This window comes from Bos grunniens, chromosome 3, assembly GCF_055505025.1.
Source record: "Bos grunniens cultivar Pamir isolate PY7600 chromosome 3, Bosgru_T2T1.0, whole genome shotgun sequence".
NCBI classification, from domain to species: domain Eukaryota; kingdom Metazoa; phylum Chordata; class Mammalia; order Artiodactyla; family Bovidae; genus Bos; species Bos grunniens.
In genome coordinates this window covers 29,786,833-29,803,623 of record NC_141167.1, presented here as the reverse complement: position 1 = coordinate 29,803,623, position 16,791 = coordinate 29,786,833, and the positions used below count along the sequence as shown (strand labels likewise).

Below are 16,791 nucleotides of genomic sequence, written 5' to 3'. Positions count from 1 at the left end.
TAACTATGCATAATTATATTAAATATAAATGAACTATGGGTTGGAAACAGTATTATCTAATTCACTTTTTTGATCTAGATGCCGTTTCGCTTTTTGTTTATTTATTCATTTTTGGCTGTGCTGGGTCTTTGTGGCTGCACGGGCTTTTCTCTAGTTGTGGCGAGCAGGAGCTCCTCTCTAGGTGCGGTGCATGGGCTTCTTATTGCGACGGCTTCTCTTCTTGCTGAGCACAGGCTCTAGGAGCATGGGCTTCAGTAGTTGTGGCGTCTGAGCTCAGTAGTTGCGGCTCCCCGGCTCTAGAGCACAGGCTCAATAGTTGTGGTACACAGGCTTAGTTGCTCTGAAGCATGTGGGATCTTCCCAGATCAGGAATCCAACTCCTTTCTCCTGCATTGGCAAGTGGATTCTATACCACTGAGCCATAGGGAAGCCCCAGAAACATATTATATAGAAGACAATGCTACATAAATTGATTTGTAGATTCAATGAAATTTCAGAGAAAAATCTAACAGATTTATATTAAGTTTTATGGAAATTGACAAGCTGTTTCTAGAATTAAAATGGAAAAGTAAAGCACCTAGAATAGACAATCCTGACAAAGTGGAGGAGTCTCACTACTAAATATAAAGGACTTACTCTAAAACACGGTAATTAAAGGCAATGGTTAAGGATAGACAAACGAAGGAATAGAAAGAGTCCAAAAATAAACCTACACATACACAGTCAGTTGATTTACCTCAAGGTAACACTGCAATTCAGAAAGAATGAAGGGATGGAGCCAAAGCAAAAACAATACCCAGCTGTGGATATGACTGGTGACAGAAGCAAGGTCCGATGCTTTAAAGAGCAATATTGCATAGGAACCTGGAATGTCAGGTCCATGAATCAAGGCAAATTGGAAGTGGTCAAACAAGAGATGGCAAGAGTGAATGTCGACATTCTAGGAATCAGCGAACTCGAATGGACTGAAATGGGTGAATTTAACTCAGATGACCATTATATCTACTACTGCAGGCAGGAATCCCTCAGAAGAAATGGAGTAGCCATCATGGTCACCAAAAGAGTCTGAAATGCAGTACTTGGATGCAATCTCAAAAACGACAGAATGATCTCTGTTCGTTTCCAAGGCAAACCATTCAATATCACAGTAATCCAAGTCTATGCCCCAACCAGTAATGCTGAAGAAGCTGAAGTTGAACGGTTCTATAAAGACCTACAAGACCTTTTAGAACTAACACCCCATAAAGATGTCCTTTTCATTATAGGGGACTGGAATGCAAAAGTAGGAAGTCAAGAAACACCTGGAGTAACAGGCAAATTTGGCCTTGGAATACGGAATGAAGCAGGGCAAACACTAATAGAGTTTTGCTAAGAAAATGCACTGGTCATAGCAAACACCCTCTTCCAACAACACAGGAGAAGACTCTATACATGGACATCACCAGATGGTCAACACCGAAATCAGATTGATTATATTCTTTGCAGCCAAAGATGGAGAAGCTCTACACAGTCAGCAAAAACAAGACCAGGAGCTGACTGTGGCTCAGATCATGAACTCCTTATTGCCAAATTCAGACTTAAATTGAAGAAAGTAGGAAAAACCACTAGACCATTCAGGTATGACCTAAATCAAATCCCTTATGATTATACAGTGGAAGTGAGAAATAGATTTAAGGGCCTAGATCTGATAGATAGAGTGCCTGATGAACTATGGAATGAGGTTCGTGACATTGTACAGGAGACAGGGATCAAGACCATCCCCATAGAAAAGAAATGCAAAAAACCAAAATGGCTGTCTGGGGAGGCCTTACATATAGCTGTGAAAAGAAGAGAAGTGAAAAGCAAAGGAGAAAAGGAAAGATATAAACATCTGAAGGCAGAGTTCCAAAGAATAGCAAGAAGAGACAAGAAAGCCTTCTTCAGCGATCAATGCAAAGAAATAGAGGAAAACAACAGAATGGGAAAGACTAGAGATTTCTTCAAGAAAATCAGAGATACCAAAGGAACATTTCATGCAAAGATGAGCACGATAAAGGACAGAAATGGTATGGACCTAAGAGAAGCAGAAGATATTAAGAAGAGATGGCAAGAATACACAGAAGAACTGTACAAAAAAGATCTTCACGACCCAGATAATCACGATGGTGTGATCACTGACCTAGAGCCAGACATCCTGGAATGTGAAGTCAAATGGGCCTTAGAAAGCATCACTATGAACAAAGCTAGTGGAGGTGATGGAATTCCAGTTGAGCTATTCCAAATCCTGAAAGACGACGCTGTGAAAGTGCTTCACTCAATATGCCAGCAAATTTGGAAAACTCAGCAATGGCCACAGGACTGGAAAAGGTCAGTTTTCATTCCAATCCCAAAGAAAGGCAATGCCAAAGAATGCTCCAACTACCACACAATTGCACTCATCTCACACGCTAGTAAAGTAATGCTCAAAATTCTCCAAGCCAGGCTTCAGCAATATGTGAACCGTAAACTTCCTGATGTTCAAGCTGGTTTTAGAAAAGGCAGAGGAACCAGAGACCAAATTGCCAACATCCGCTGGATCATGGAAAAAGCAAGAGAGTTCGAGAAAAACATCTACTTCTGCTTTATTGACTATGCCAAAGCCTTTGACTGGGTGGATCACAATAAACTGTGGAAAATTCTGAAAGAGATGAGAATACCAGACCACCTGATCTGCCTCTTGAGAAATCCATATGCAGGTCAGGAAGCAACAGTTAGAACTGGACATGGAACAACAGACTGGTTCCAAATAGGAAAAGGAGTTCATCAAGGCTGTACAGTGTCACCCTGTTTATTTAACTTATATGCAGAGTACATCATGAGAAACGCTGGACTGGAAGAAACACAAGCTGGAATCAAGATTGCCGGGAGAAATATCAATAACCTCAGATATGCAGATGACACCACCCTTATGGCAGAAAGTGAAGAGGAACTAAAAAGCCTCTTGATGAAAGTGAAAGAGGAGAGTGAAAAAGTTGGCTTAAAGCTCAACATTCAGAAAACGAAGATCATGGCATCCAGTCCCACCACTTCATGGGAAATAGATGGGGAAACAGTGGAAACAGTGTCAGACTTTATTTTTCTGGGCTCCAAAATGACTGCAGATGGTGACTGCAGCCATGAAATTAAAAGACGCTTACTCCTTAGAAGGAAAGTTATGACCAACCTAGATAGCATATTCAAAAGCAGAGACATTACTTTGCCAATAAAGGTCCGTCTAGTCAAGGCTATGGTTTTTCCTGTGGTCATGTATGGATGTGAGAGTTGGACTGTGAAGAAAGTTGAGCTCCAAAGAATTGATGCTTTTGAACTGTGGTGTTGGAGAAGACTCTTGAGAGTCCCTTGGACTGCAAGGAGATCCAACCAGTCCATTCTGAAGGAGATCAGCCCTGGGATTTCTTTGGAAGGAATGATGCTAAAGCTGAAACTCCAGTACTTTGGCCACCTGATGTGAAGAGTTGACTCATTGGAAAAGACTCTGATGCTGGGAGGGATTGGGGGCGGGAGGATAAGGGGAGGACAGAGGATGAGATGGCTGGATGGCATCACTGACTCGATGGACGTGAGTCTGAGTGAACTCTGGGAGTTGGTGATGGACAGGGAGGCTAAGTGTGCTGCGATTCATGGAGTCACAAAGAGTCGGACACGACTGAGGGACTGATCTGATGTGATCTGAACACTGCAATTCAGTGGGGGAAATTATGGTTTTTTTCAATAAATGGTCCAGAGCAATTAGATACTCACATGGGGGGGAAATGAGCCTTTTAAGTCCCTCTCTCAAATTGTTTCCCAAAATTAATGCACAATGCATTATAAATTTAATGTGAAAGACAAAATGGTAAAACTTATGGAGGAAAATATAACACTATTTTCATAACCTTTGCATACACATCAGGATTATATAAAGAAGTTCCACAAACCAATAAGAAAAAGACAACACAAATTTTTTAAATGAACAGAAGACTTGAACATGCACTTCATTATAAAGGATATACAAATTGACAATAACCATATTGAAAGATGCTTAACATCAGTAATCATCAAAAAATGCCATTGTAAATCACATGGAAATGGCATTAGATACCCACCAGAATGGCTAACATTTTAAAAACTGCCTACCAAATGTCTGTGAGGATGTTGAGCAATTGGAAGTCTCACATGTGAGAGGGTAAATTAATTCAACCACTTTGAAAACTTTGCAGTATCTATTAAAGCTGGACATGTGTTTTGCTATGACCCAGAAATTCTTCTAGATGAAAAAGAGTTATCTTTGCACTAACATGTACAAAAGGGTTCAAAGTAACTTTATTCATATTATCCAAAAAGTAGAAAAATTCCAGTGTCCATCAGAATGAATCAACAAATTGTGGTAAGTTCATAAGATAGAATACTCCAGAATAATAAAAAGAATCAGCTATGACACATGCAACTGTGGATGAATCCGCTAGACATAATGTTGGGCTAAAGAAGCCAGAATCAAAACAGTATAAACAACGGTAGTTATTGATAGAAAGTTAAAAAACAGACAAAACTAGTCTATGGTGATACAAATCTGAAGAATTGTTCCTTCTGTGACTGTTGATAACTGAGGGTAATCTTGACCCCTATTTGCCATTTGGCAATGTCTGAAGACATCTTTTGTTGTCACAACTTGTGTGAGAGGATGTTCCTACTAGTACCTTCTGCAGAGTCTAGGGATGCATCTTACATGTGTAGAACAGCCCCAATACACCCACACCCACACAACAAAGATCTGTCTAACACAAAATATCAGTAGTGCCAAGACTGAGAAACCCTACGCAAAGAGCCAACGCATTGGAAAAGACTTTGATGCTGGGAAAGATTGAAGACAAAAGGAGAAGGGGATGGCAGAGAATGAGATGGTTAGATAGCATCACTGACTCAATGGACGTGAATCTGAGCAAACTCCAAGAGATAGTGAAGGACAGGGAAGCCTGGCACGTTGCAGCCCATGACTTAGCAACTGAACAATGAACAACCCCAGGAGAAGGGGAATTGGTTGGAAAGGATCACAAGGGAAGGTTCTGGGATGCGGATAAAGATCTGGGTCTTGATCTGGGTGGGATTTACCAGTGTGTTTATGTATGTAAATATTCATCAAGCTGTACACTTAAGATTAGTAGTTCACTTTACATCGTGTTATATATCTTGGAAAACTTTTTAAAGGACAAATACAGTTTGAAAATACATTGTTTTTAAAAATACAAACAGATAAAATTATCCTACTGAAACACAAAGATTGATCCTAAATAGCCAAAACAATCTTGAAAAAGAACAAAGTTGGTAGACTCCTATTTCCTCCTTTCAAACTTACTACAAAGCTGTAGAAACCAGAACAGTGTGTTACTGGCATAAAGACAGACATAAAGACCAATGGGATAAACAGAAATAAATCCTTATATATATGGTCAATTGATTTTTGACAAAGGTGCCAAGACCTTTCAGTGGAAAAAGAATGCTCTTTTCAATACATAGTGTTAAAAAAACTAGATATCCACATGCAAAAGAATGATGTTGGACCCCTTCCTCACACTGTACACAAAAATTAACTCAAAAATTAAACTTAAAAGCTAAAACTATAAAACTCTTAGAAGAGAACATAGGGAGAAATCTTCATGACAGTGGATATGGCAATAATTTCTCTTATTTTTCAGACTACAGAATCATTCCATTTTATTCAGCTCAAAAAATACAATTCTTTTCTTTTTTACATGTTGTTTGTTTTTATTACTTTAGGGAAGAAATCTTTTTTTTAAGAAATTTTTATTTATTTATATTTTATTTAAATATTTATTCAGTTCAGTCGCTCAGTCGTGTCCGACTCTTTGCGACCCCATGAATCGCAGCATGCCAGGCCTCCCTGTCCATCACCAACTCCCAGAGTTCACTCAGACTCGTGCCCATCGAGTCAGTGATGCCATCCAGCCATCTCATCCTCTGTTGTCCCCTTCTCCTCCCACCCCCAATCCCTCCCAGCATCAGAGTCTTTTCCAATGAGTCAACTCTTCACATGAGGTGGCCAAAGTACTGGAGTTTCAGCTTTAGCATCATTCCTTCCAAAGAAATCCCAGGGCTGATCTCCTTCAGAATGGACTGGTTGGATCTCCTTGCAGTCCAAGGGACTCTCAAGAGTCTTCTCCAACACCACAGTTCAAAAGCATCAATTCTTCGGCACTCAGCCTTCTTCACAGTCCAACTCTCACATCCATACATGACCACAGGAAAAACCATAGCCTTGACTAGACGAACCTTTGTTGGCAAAGTAATGTCTCTGCTTTTGAATATGCTATCTAGGTTGGTCATAACTTTCCTTCCAAGGAGTAAGCGTTTTTTAATTTCATGGCTGCAGTCACCATCTGCAGTCATTTTGGAGCCCCCCAAAATAAAGTCTGACACTGTTTCCACTGTTTCCCCATCTATTTCCCATGAAGTGGTGGGACTGGATGCCATGATCTTCGTTTTCTGAATGTTGAGCTTTAAGCCAACTTTTTCACTCTCCTCTTTCACTTTCATCAAGAGGCTTTTTAGTTCCTCTTCACTTTCTGCCATAAGGGTGGTGTCATCTGCATATCTGAGGTTATTGATATTTCTCCCGGCAATCTTGATTCCAGCTTGTGTTTCTTCCAGTCCGGTGTTTCTCATGATGTACTCTGCATATAAGTTAAATAAACAGGGTGACACTATACAGCCTTGACGAACTCCTTTTCCTATTTGGAACCAGTCTGTTGTTCCATGTCCAGTTCTAACTGTTGCTTCCTGACCTGCATACAGATTTCTTCAGAGGCAAGTCAGGTGGTCTGGTATTCCCATCTCTTTCAGAATTTTCCACAGTTTATTGTGATCCGCACAGTCAAAGGCTTTGGCACAGTCAATAAAGCAGAAATAGATGTTTATCTGGAACTCTCTTGCTTTTTCCATGATCCAGTGGATGTTGGCAATTTGATCTCTGGTTCCTCTGCCTTTTCTAAAACCAGCTTTAACATCAGGAAGTTCACGATTCACGTATTGCTGAAGCCTGGCTTGGAGAATTTTGAGCATTACTTTACTGGCGTGTGAGATGAGTGCAATTGAGCATTCTTTGGTATTGGAGTATAAACAAAGGCAAAAATTTCTTAAACATAACACCAAGGTAACAGACAATAAAAGAGTAGATGAGTTGATTCTCATCAAATTAATCACTTGTGCATCAAAGGACAATGTTAAGAGAATAAAAAGACAACTCACAGAACGGGTGCCAATATTTACCAATTGTGTATCTGATAAGGAATTAATATTCAGAATATATAAAGAACTCCTAAACTCAACAACAAAAAGCAACTGAATTTTGGGACTTCCCTGGTAGCCCAGTATCATGACTCCACGCTTCAAATGCAGGGGGCATGAGTTTGATCCCTGGTCGGAGAACTAAGATCCCACATGCTGTTTAGCATGGCCACAAAATTAAAAATAAAAAACCAAATGTGAAAATAGGCAAAAGACATTATACAAATGTTCAATAGGCATATTAAAAAAATGTTCAACATCATTTATTAGTCATTAGGGAAATGCAAATCGAAATCACAATTGAAATATTACTTCACACTCTTTAGGATGGCTATTATAAAAATGTTTTCTAAAAAAAAAAAACAAAAATAAAAAGTGCTGGCAAGGAGAGATTAATAGTGCAGCAATAGAAACCCTTGTACATTAGAACCTCTGTACATTGTTGGAGGGAGTGCAAAATGGTACAGCTGGTATGGGAAATAATTTAGTATTTCCTCAGAAAGCTAAACAAGAATTACCATACGATTCAGCAGTTTCACTCCTAGGTATATATCTAAAGGAATTGAAAGCAAGGATTCAGAGATTTTTGAGCTGATGTGTATAGCAGCATTATCCATCATAGCCAAATAGTCGTCCATGGACAAATAAAATGTGGTACATTTATTGGAATACTATCCAACCACAAAAAGGAATGAAGTACTGATTCATGTTACAACATAGATGAATGTTATGCTAAGTAAACATTATACAAAAGAACAACTGTGTGATTCCATTTCATGAGTTACCTAGAGTAGGCAAATTCATAGAGACAGAAAGCAGGTTAGAGTTCATGTGGGACTGGGGAGAGAGGAATAGGGAGTTACTACTTTATGGTAAGACCTTCTATTTGGGATGACAGACAGTGGTAACACAATATTGTGAGGTGACTAATGCCACTGAATTAAACACTTAAAAATGTTTAAAATGGCAGATTTATGTTATATATATTTTACTACAATTTTTAAAAGATTTATCATATAATATACCAAGAGCCATTGAACTGTGTACTTTAAATGGGTAAATTGTATAGTATGTGAATTAGATCACAATAATAACTGGACTCCACAAGTAAAGGAATGAAGTTGAACCTCAATTTCACTCCATTTCACTTGAACAGATGGATATATTAATAACATTCCAATAAAAATGCCAGAGAGATTTTTTGAGGACCTAAACAAATGTATTTTAAAATGTATACAGAAGAATGAGGGTGTTTGAATAGCCTCCAGGGCATGGTGTGGAGGCTGTTGTCCTTGGAATAATTTTAAGAACTTTAAAGAGGGATTCTTTCAGATATGAATGCATATCTGTAAAGCCATGGTAATTTTTTAAAATTGCAATGTGGTATTAGTAAATGAGCAAATAAAAATATTTGGAGATATAAATAACTGGGAAAAGATCTTTACAACATCAAACACTGATGGATTCATTTACAGAACTCTTGCACATCAAAAGTGAGTCACGGGTTCCAGACAGGACCCCAAGGCTTCACTTAGGTGGGAACCTCAAAAACTCAAGTCTGCCTGCTCCACTGGTCAAACTCTGACCTGAGAAACCAGGCCTGAAATTCATCAAGAAAGAAAAGAAGGTATAGTTAGATGACTTGTAATTTGTACAGGATAAAGTATCATTATATGGAATATTATATTACAGTTAATAAAACTGAAGCTCAGAGAGATTAAGTAGTTCATCCCAAGTCACACAGCAAGCAGGGGCTGAGCACTAGATCTCCTGTGTATAATTAATGTATTGCATGTTATCCATTACATGCTGTGTCCTTCCTTTCCCCTCTCCTCTTCCCTCCCTACCCTACAAATCTGAATAGAGTTCTTCCAGGTCGGTGTCCTCTCTGGGGCTGGCACTCTGGCCTTACTCACCCTGAGGGATGCTCTGGAAGGCCGTGGAGTCCTTATTTGTGGTGTTGCCGGTGGGGAGCCCCGGTGGGAACTGGCCCACCTCCACACGAGTCATCTCACTCCAGCTCTCCAGAGTCCCCTCCAGAGGCATGGTGTGGATACTGCTGTCCTCGAAACACTCCTGCTGGCTGCTCAGTGTCAGGGTGGAGGTGTCGCTGAAGATGAGGCTGGAACCCAGGCTTAGAGTCTCCTTGGAGCCCAGGATCAGGGTCATGCACGAGGGTGGCGAAACAGTGGAGGTGGGTCCATGCGTGCTGGAGTGCAGGCTGACAACGTCGTTGGAACCAGGAACCAGGGTCAAGCTTGAAGCCTGAGTGACGGTCATGTTCAAATCAGACTTGGGGTTGCCATTTGAAGCCACGCTGATGGTTCCCTTGGAACTTGTGTTCCAGACTGCACCAAAGGCTCTTTTTGAAACAGATCCAGAGATGTTATGTGAAACCACAGTGATGGTCTCGTTCGTGTCTTGCATAAGGGACTCAGGAGAACCTGAAGCTGCGTTCAGGTCCAGCTTGGATATGTTCCCTGAGCCCATGCCGAGCAGCTGATTGGAGTCAGGATCCAGAAAAGGGGTTGAGGCTGGAGTAAGGAGAGTTTTTGAGCCTGGCCTGGAAATGCTGTGGCCCAGAACAAGGGAGTCTTTGGAATAAGGCCTTAAAAATGGGTTTGTCTCAGGCCTGGAAGGATTGGAGTTGCTCTGACCCAAATCAAAAAGATTGCTCGAGAGGGAGTTGACAGCCTCCTCCGAATGTGGCCCAGCATGGGTCCCCGAGCTCATACCCTGGGCCTCCATAGAGTGGGGGTTCAGAATGAGGTTTGAGGCTGGACTTAGGGTCCCCTGTGAGTTAGGCCTTGAGAGGTGATTGGAATCCAAAGCCAGGGCTTCACCAGAGTGGGCAGCAGTGATCTGGAGGGAACCTGGAGTCGTGGACCTGCTGTCATCAGGTCTGGGGGTGTTATCAGACTCCAGGCCAGGGGCCTCCTCTGAGACTGGAATCAGAGTTGGATTAAGGTCTGGAACAAGAGCCACGCCAGGACTCAGGGATGGATTCAAGAGAGCAACAAGGTCTGTGTTTAGGCTGGGCCCAGAGATGATGCCAGAGCCTAAACCGGGGGCCTCAGTGGAGTTGAGATTGGGTGTCATGTTCGCGTCTTCACAGAGGACCAGACTAGTCCCTGGACCCAAGGCCATGCCCTATCTGAAGGTCTGTCAGTGCCACTGCCCTCTTCTGTCCAATAGCTGACTGTCGAGCTCCCTGAAGTGCTCCTGAGAGAGAGAAAAGGCAAGTTCAGCCTCACCTATTGAAATCTTTCCATGGCTCCCCATGGATGACCTCCATGACCACGCCTAGCCCACCTGTCCAGCTCCGTCCTACATGGCTCTCCCCTAGCTCTCTCAGCTCCAGCCTCATCCTCTGTGTTCCTTTCTTTGACCACACCCCGTTCCCTTTCAGCTCACAGTCCTTAAATGTAGTTTCCCTGGCCTGGAACCTCCCCCTACTCTCCTCGCTGATCCTACTCCTCCAAGCAAATGATACACGGCACTTTATTCCAATGACTTGTTTAGTGGTCCAGCCCCTGCTAGAGATGAGTGGGGACATTGGTGAGAACTATGCTGGGAGGGATTGGGGGCAGGAGGAAAAGGGGACAACAGAGGATGAGATGGCTGGATGGAATCACCGATTCGATGGACATAAGTTTGAGTGAACTCCGGGAGTCAGTGATGGACAGACAGGCCTGGCGTGCCTCGATTTATGGGGTCGCAAAGAGTCGGACACGACTGAGTGACTGAACTGAACTGAACTGAACTGATGCACATCTTAGTCCCTGGGGCATCCCCAGCACCTAACGTAATACTAGGTCCACAGTAGGAAGTCCAGGAACACTAGACAAATGAGGAAACTCTCCCACCTTAAGGTAGAAAGGGAGAAGGGGAAATCTCCTTATTTACTACTTCCAGCCAACCCCTAAGTTGCAAGAACTACTCTGTGAATGGCTGTGGCACTAGATGCCCAAAGGAGCCTTGGCAGAGATGCCCACTGCCCTTAACAGTTTGTTCTGGGTGAGGCAAACTAAATGGAGGAGAACCTGAGGATATCATCCAAAGCAGAGCCTGTCTCAGCCCAGCAACCTCACTGCTGGGTGAACTCCCCAGTTCCCCGACCCCATCCCACTCCAGAAAGACTAGACAAAGGAGGAAACTCTCCCACCTTACCCTGCCCCACCCCCACACCTGGGCCTCCCTCCCTATGGGAACCGTAGGGACAGCTCACCTGCATGCATGGTGTTCTTAAGCAGGACTGGGCCCCTGTGAGGAGATGCGAAAGGAGATCAAGTCAGGCAAAAGTGGCTTTTTTGGTACTTACTGAGCAAAGTCTAAAGGCCAGGCACACACTTCTGCTCACAAAATCCCCCTGCATGCACACACACGCACACATACACACCTGGAAGTTAGATATGCTTACTCCATTGTATGCTTAAGGAAGGGGAGGTCAAGTCACACACCCAAGTCTGGCCCTCCACAGGCTAAACATCCTTCTTCAGTCATTTTCCCTAGCTAACACCTACAGCTTCACCCCTTCAGATTTCAGCTTATATGCTACAAGCCTTCCAGGTCCCCCAGACAGGTGAGGTCCACCTGTAAGTTCCCAGGGCATTTTGTCCACTTCCCCTTTCTTGGCACACAATATCTGGTTTCCTCGCTAAAGCACAAGATCCACAAGAGTCTAGCACCCCCACCTGCCCTAGAGCCCGCGCGCCGCAGCAAGAGAAGCCACCACAATGAGGACCTCGCACTCTGCAGTTAGAACACAGTGCCTGTTGGCCACAACTCGAGAAAGCCCTCACGCAGCCACAAAGACCCAGCGCGGCCAAACGTTACAATAAATACATAAAATAGAAAGGAGTCTAGCACAGCACCCGGCACACAGTAAACGTTCAATAAATTAGCTTGTTATTTCATCCTTTTATCTCTTCTTCATTCATTCATCCATTCCGTCGCTAGCTCATTTCATCACATATCATTTCTTATTCATTCATGCACTAACTCATTCACTAAATCATTTACTCATACCATACATTTTGCTGTGCACCTTATGGCTTGGCTTTGAAAAAAAATACAGATTCACAGTCATGTTGTCCTGGGTTCAATTCCCAGCTCATCCTCCTACTAGTGTCAGCAAACTTGGGCAAGAGACACTCCCCACTCCCATCCTCCTCGTCTCTAATATGAGGAACATAAAGCCTGCCACCCAGGGTGGTTAAAGTCTCAGCATCTGGCATGGAGCCCACTTGGCCCACTGAAGGTCTTCTCTAAATTAGTTACTCATTCTGTTACTCTCTGTGAGGCATTATGAGCAGAGTAAGGTACTTAGAGCCCAGTGGGACCTTCCTTCACCCCCAAGCCAGCAGTTCATGCAGAGCTTTGCAACTTGCCTCAGAGGAAGGAAGTTTCACTTACCATCAACACCAGAGGTGATTTTACCCTGAAGCTAATGAAATTTAAAATTTCAAGGCTCCTTGCTCATACTGTTCTTTTCCAAAGGGCCAGTACATAATTTTGTATTCATAATTTTGTCTTCTACTTAAACAGGAGCCTCAAAATTATAAAAAGCCTCAGGGCTCCAAAATACCCTGGATCATCCCTCGCGTATTCTCCTCTCTGTACACACACATACACACACAAACACATGTCATATTTATCAAAAGGAGGCATTTTCAACCTGGAAAAAATTTGAGTCAGGTACAGCCTATGATGCGGTCAGTAGGATTTTGGAAGGCCTACCTGGTTTAACCTGTGAAAGAACATAAGCTCTACTCCTCTGACACAATAAATGCATAATACTGGTCACTGGGCAAAAAGCCATAGGTCTCAAGCCAGGCTGACCCTCCTTCATCCAGAAGAAAAGAGCAGATCTCCCTCACTTTCTTCTATTTCCTCAATCCTCCTCCTCCACCCTGCAAGACACAGGTGAGTCTTCAGAGCTTAGGTAGGCAGCCCACATCTTATCCTCCACCAAAGGGATATTGTGCATCAGGAAGATGGTGGTTGTTGAGGTGGGACCCAGGGGAACTAAAGGAAGTTGCTATACAGCTGCTTATTGGCTTTTGCCCCCAGGTCCTGGAGCCCCCGTTGAGGAGAACAGAGGGTGGCCATAAACCACCTAGCCCCATCAGAGACTGAGAATCATTGACTGGTTCCCATCCTTTCTCCTCTACCTTTATGAAACCTTCCAGGCCCTTGGTAAGTGTTTCTGGGGCTCTCAGAAAGAGGAACTATCAGTGGATCTTCCAGTTCCTCGTTGAGAACATGTTTATCAGATGTATGGGCCTGGAATGTGTCAGGCACTTGTATGAGTATGTATACACGCATGCATGCACACACGTCTGACATTGTTGCACCTCGGTTCTAGAAAATCCAAACAGACTTTGCCATCATTCCTCCAAATCAGATCCTCTTATTCTCTTACATTGCAAGGCACTGGAACCATAATCCAAGCCAGACACAATATCATCCTTGACTATACTCTTCTTGACTTGCTGAATCCAAATTTTGCCAAGTTCTGCTAATTCTGGCTCCAGAAAAATTCCCAAGTACCTCCTCATATCTCCATCACCACTGCTAAACCCTAGTATGGCTCCCACTGCTTTGGGACTCTGTCTTGGAATTGCCCTCTCAACAAGGATCCCTGTGCATAAGGGTTGCTCCCAACAAACCATTTTCCAAATTGAGCACAAAGTTCTTCCTTTAAAATTGCATTCAACAGTATGGTACTGGCAAAAAGATAGAAATATAGGCTAATGGAATAGAACTGAGAGTCAGGAAATAAATCCATGCATCTATGGTCAACTGATCTTTGACGAGGATGCCAAACCTGTTCAACGGGGAAAAAATATTCTCTTCAACAAATGGTGGTGGGATGACTGGAAATCAACACCTGAAATAATAGATTTGGCCTCTTTCACACTAAATATAAAACTTTAATCACAATGGACAAAAGACCTAAATATAAGAGCTAAAATTGTAAAACTCTTGGAAGAAAATATATGGATAAATCCTCATGACCTTGGATTTGGCGATGGTTTCTTAGATATGACACCAAGATCACAAGAAACAAGAAAAAAAAAGATAAATTGAACATTACCAAAATTAAAAACTTGTGTATCAAAAGGCACTATTAGAAAGTGAAAAGACAACTTACAGAAGGGGACGAAATATTTATAAGTCATATACCTGATTAGATCTAGTATCTAGAATAACAACTAACAATATCTTACAACATACAACAAAAAGATAAACAACCCAATTTAAAAATGGGCAAACAACTTGAGTAGAACACTTTAGTCATTCAGTTCAGTTCAGTCGCTCAGTCGTGTCCGACTCTTTGAGACCCCATGAATTGCAGCATGCCAGGCCTCCCTGTCCATCACCAACTCCTGGAGTTCACTCAGACTCACCTGCATCGAGTTGGTGATGCCATCCAGCCATCTCATCCTCTGTCATCCCCTTCTCCTCCTGCCCCCAATCCCTCCCAGCATCAGAGTCTTTTCCAATGAATCAACTCTTCTCATGAGGTGGCCAAAGTACTGGAGTTTCAGCTTTAGCATCATTCCTTCCAAAGAAATCCCAGGACTGACCTCCTTTATAATGGACTGGATGGATCTCCTTGCAGTCCAAGTGACTCTCAAGAGTCTTCTCCAACACCACAGTTCAAAAACATCAATTCTTCGGCACTCAGCTTTATTCACAGTTCAACTCTCACATCCATACATGACCACAGGAAAAACCATAGCCTTGACTAGATGAACCTTTGTTGGCAAAGTAATGTCTCTGCTTTTCAATGTGCTATCTAGGTTGGTCATAACTTTCCTTCCAAGGAGTAAGCGTTTTTTAATTTCATGGCTGCAATCACCATTTGCAGTGATTTTAGAGAAATGTAAATCAAAACAACACTAAGATAACACTTCGCACCCACTGTGGTGGTTATAATTTTAAGAAATAGAAAATAGCAAGTGTTGGCAATGGTATAGAAAAATTGGAACCATCAAACATTGCTGGTGGGAATGAAAATTATGTGGCCTCTATAAAAACCAACCTGGCTGTTCCTCAGGAAGTTAAACTAGAATGGCCATATAATGCAGCAATTTCACTCCTATGTATATACCACAAACAACTGAAAATTGATGTTCCAACCAAAACTTGGACACAAAAGTTCACAGCTGCAGTATTCACAAGAGCTAAATGTGGAAACAACCAACATGTCCATTGACTGGTAAAAAAAAAAAAAAAAACATGGTATATCCACACAATGAAATATTATCTACCCATAAAAAGAATTGAGTACTGATACATGCTAAATATGGTAAACTTTGAAAATATTATGTTATGTGAAAGAAGCTAGATGCAAAAAATCACATATGATATGATTCCATTTATAAGGACTATCTAGATAATCAAATCTAGAGAGATTAATAGCAGATTAAAGCAGACAGACTGTCATGGGCAGGAGAAATGGGAGGATGGGAAGTGACTTCTTAATGAGTATGGGGTTTCCTTTTGGAGTGACAAAAATATTCTGAAGCTAGATAATGGTGATAATTGTGAAACATTATAAAGGTACCAATTGTCACTGATAGTAAATTCTATGCTATGTGTTTTGTACAACAGCTTTTTTTTTTTTTTTTTTTAATGGATGTAACAGATAAGAGAGAGTCCCTTGGACTTCAAGGAGATCAAACCAGTCAATCCTAAAGGAAATCGGTCCCGAATATTCATTGGAAGGACTGATGCTGAAGCTGAAGCTCCAATACTTTAGCCACCTGATGCAAAGAATAGACTCACTGGAAAGGACCCTGATGCTGGAAAAGATTGAAGGCAGGAGGAGAAGGGGACGACAGAGGATGAGATGGTTGGATGGCATCACTGACTCAACGGACTTGAGTTTGAGCAAGCTGAGGGATTTGGTGATGGACAGGGAGGCCTGGTGTGCTGCAGGCCATGGGGTTGCAAAGAGTCATACACGACTGAGCCAATGAACTGAAGTGAACTGAACGGACAAGAGGGCATAGACTCACTTTTCCATGCTCTTCCTTTGTAAATACAACTAAATATCCTGGAAATAGTTCAACAGACAACCAAAAACAAACCAAAAAAAGGACTCAAATCCAGAAAGAAGGCAGTGGACTAGCTAGAAACCTCAGGGCTGGAGGGATGACAAGGTGGTGAGTTCTCTAGGGTTTTCTTCTTATCTCCCATATATTCCAGACTGGGTACCAGAGAGGCCTGTAACACAGATCTGCCAAGAGCATAAACACACTTGCAAGAAAAGAAAACCCTGTTTTCTCTGACCAAAGGACCAGAAAGAGAAGCCCAACAAAGAGCGAGCCCCGGGGGGAGCCCCACTCCCTACTCCATGCCCAGGGCAGCAGCAGTTTAATCCATCTGCAGTGGCAGTGAGAGTAGAGCCTTGTATCATGGGCCTGCCACTGAAAGGCAGAAAAGTGACTAGGACCCACAGCTCCTGAACCCCACAGGGAC

At 42.4% G+C, this 16,791-nt stretch overlaps 1 protein-coding gene across 1 annotated transcript in view; it reads right to left on the bottom strand.

The window, feature by feature from the left end:
• MROH7 (maestro heat like repeat family member 7) overlaps window positions 1-11,563 on the bottom strand; it is a 45,003-nt gene extending 33,440 nt beyond the window's left edge. The window contains exons 1-2 of the mRNA XM_086390012.1: window positions 11,528-11,563; window positions 9,216-10,521 (exon numbers count right to left, since the gene is read on the bottom strand). Of these exons, the coding sequence (XP_086246138.1) occupies window positions 9,216-10,446 (1,231 nt within the window). The 5' untranslated portion in view covers window positions 10,447-10,521; window positions 11,528-11,563. The remainder of the gene's footprint in view (window positions 1-9,215; window positions 10,522-11,527) is intronic.
• Between the last annotated feature and the right edge of the window lie 5,228 nt (window positions 11,564-16,791).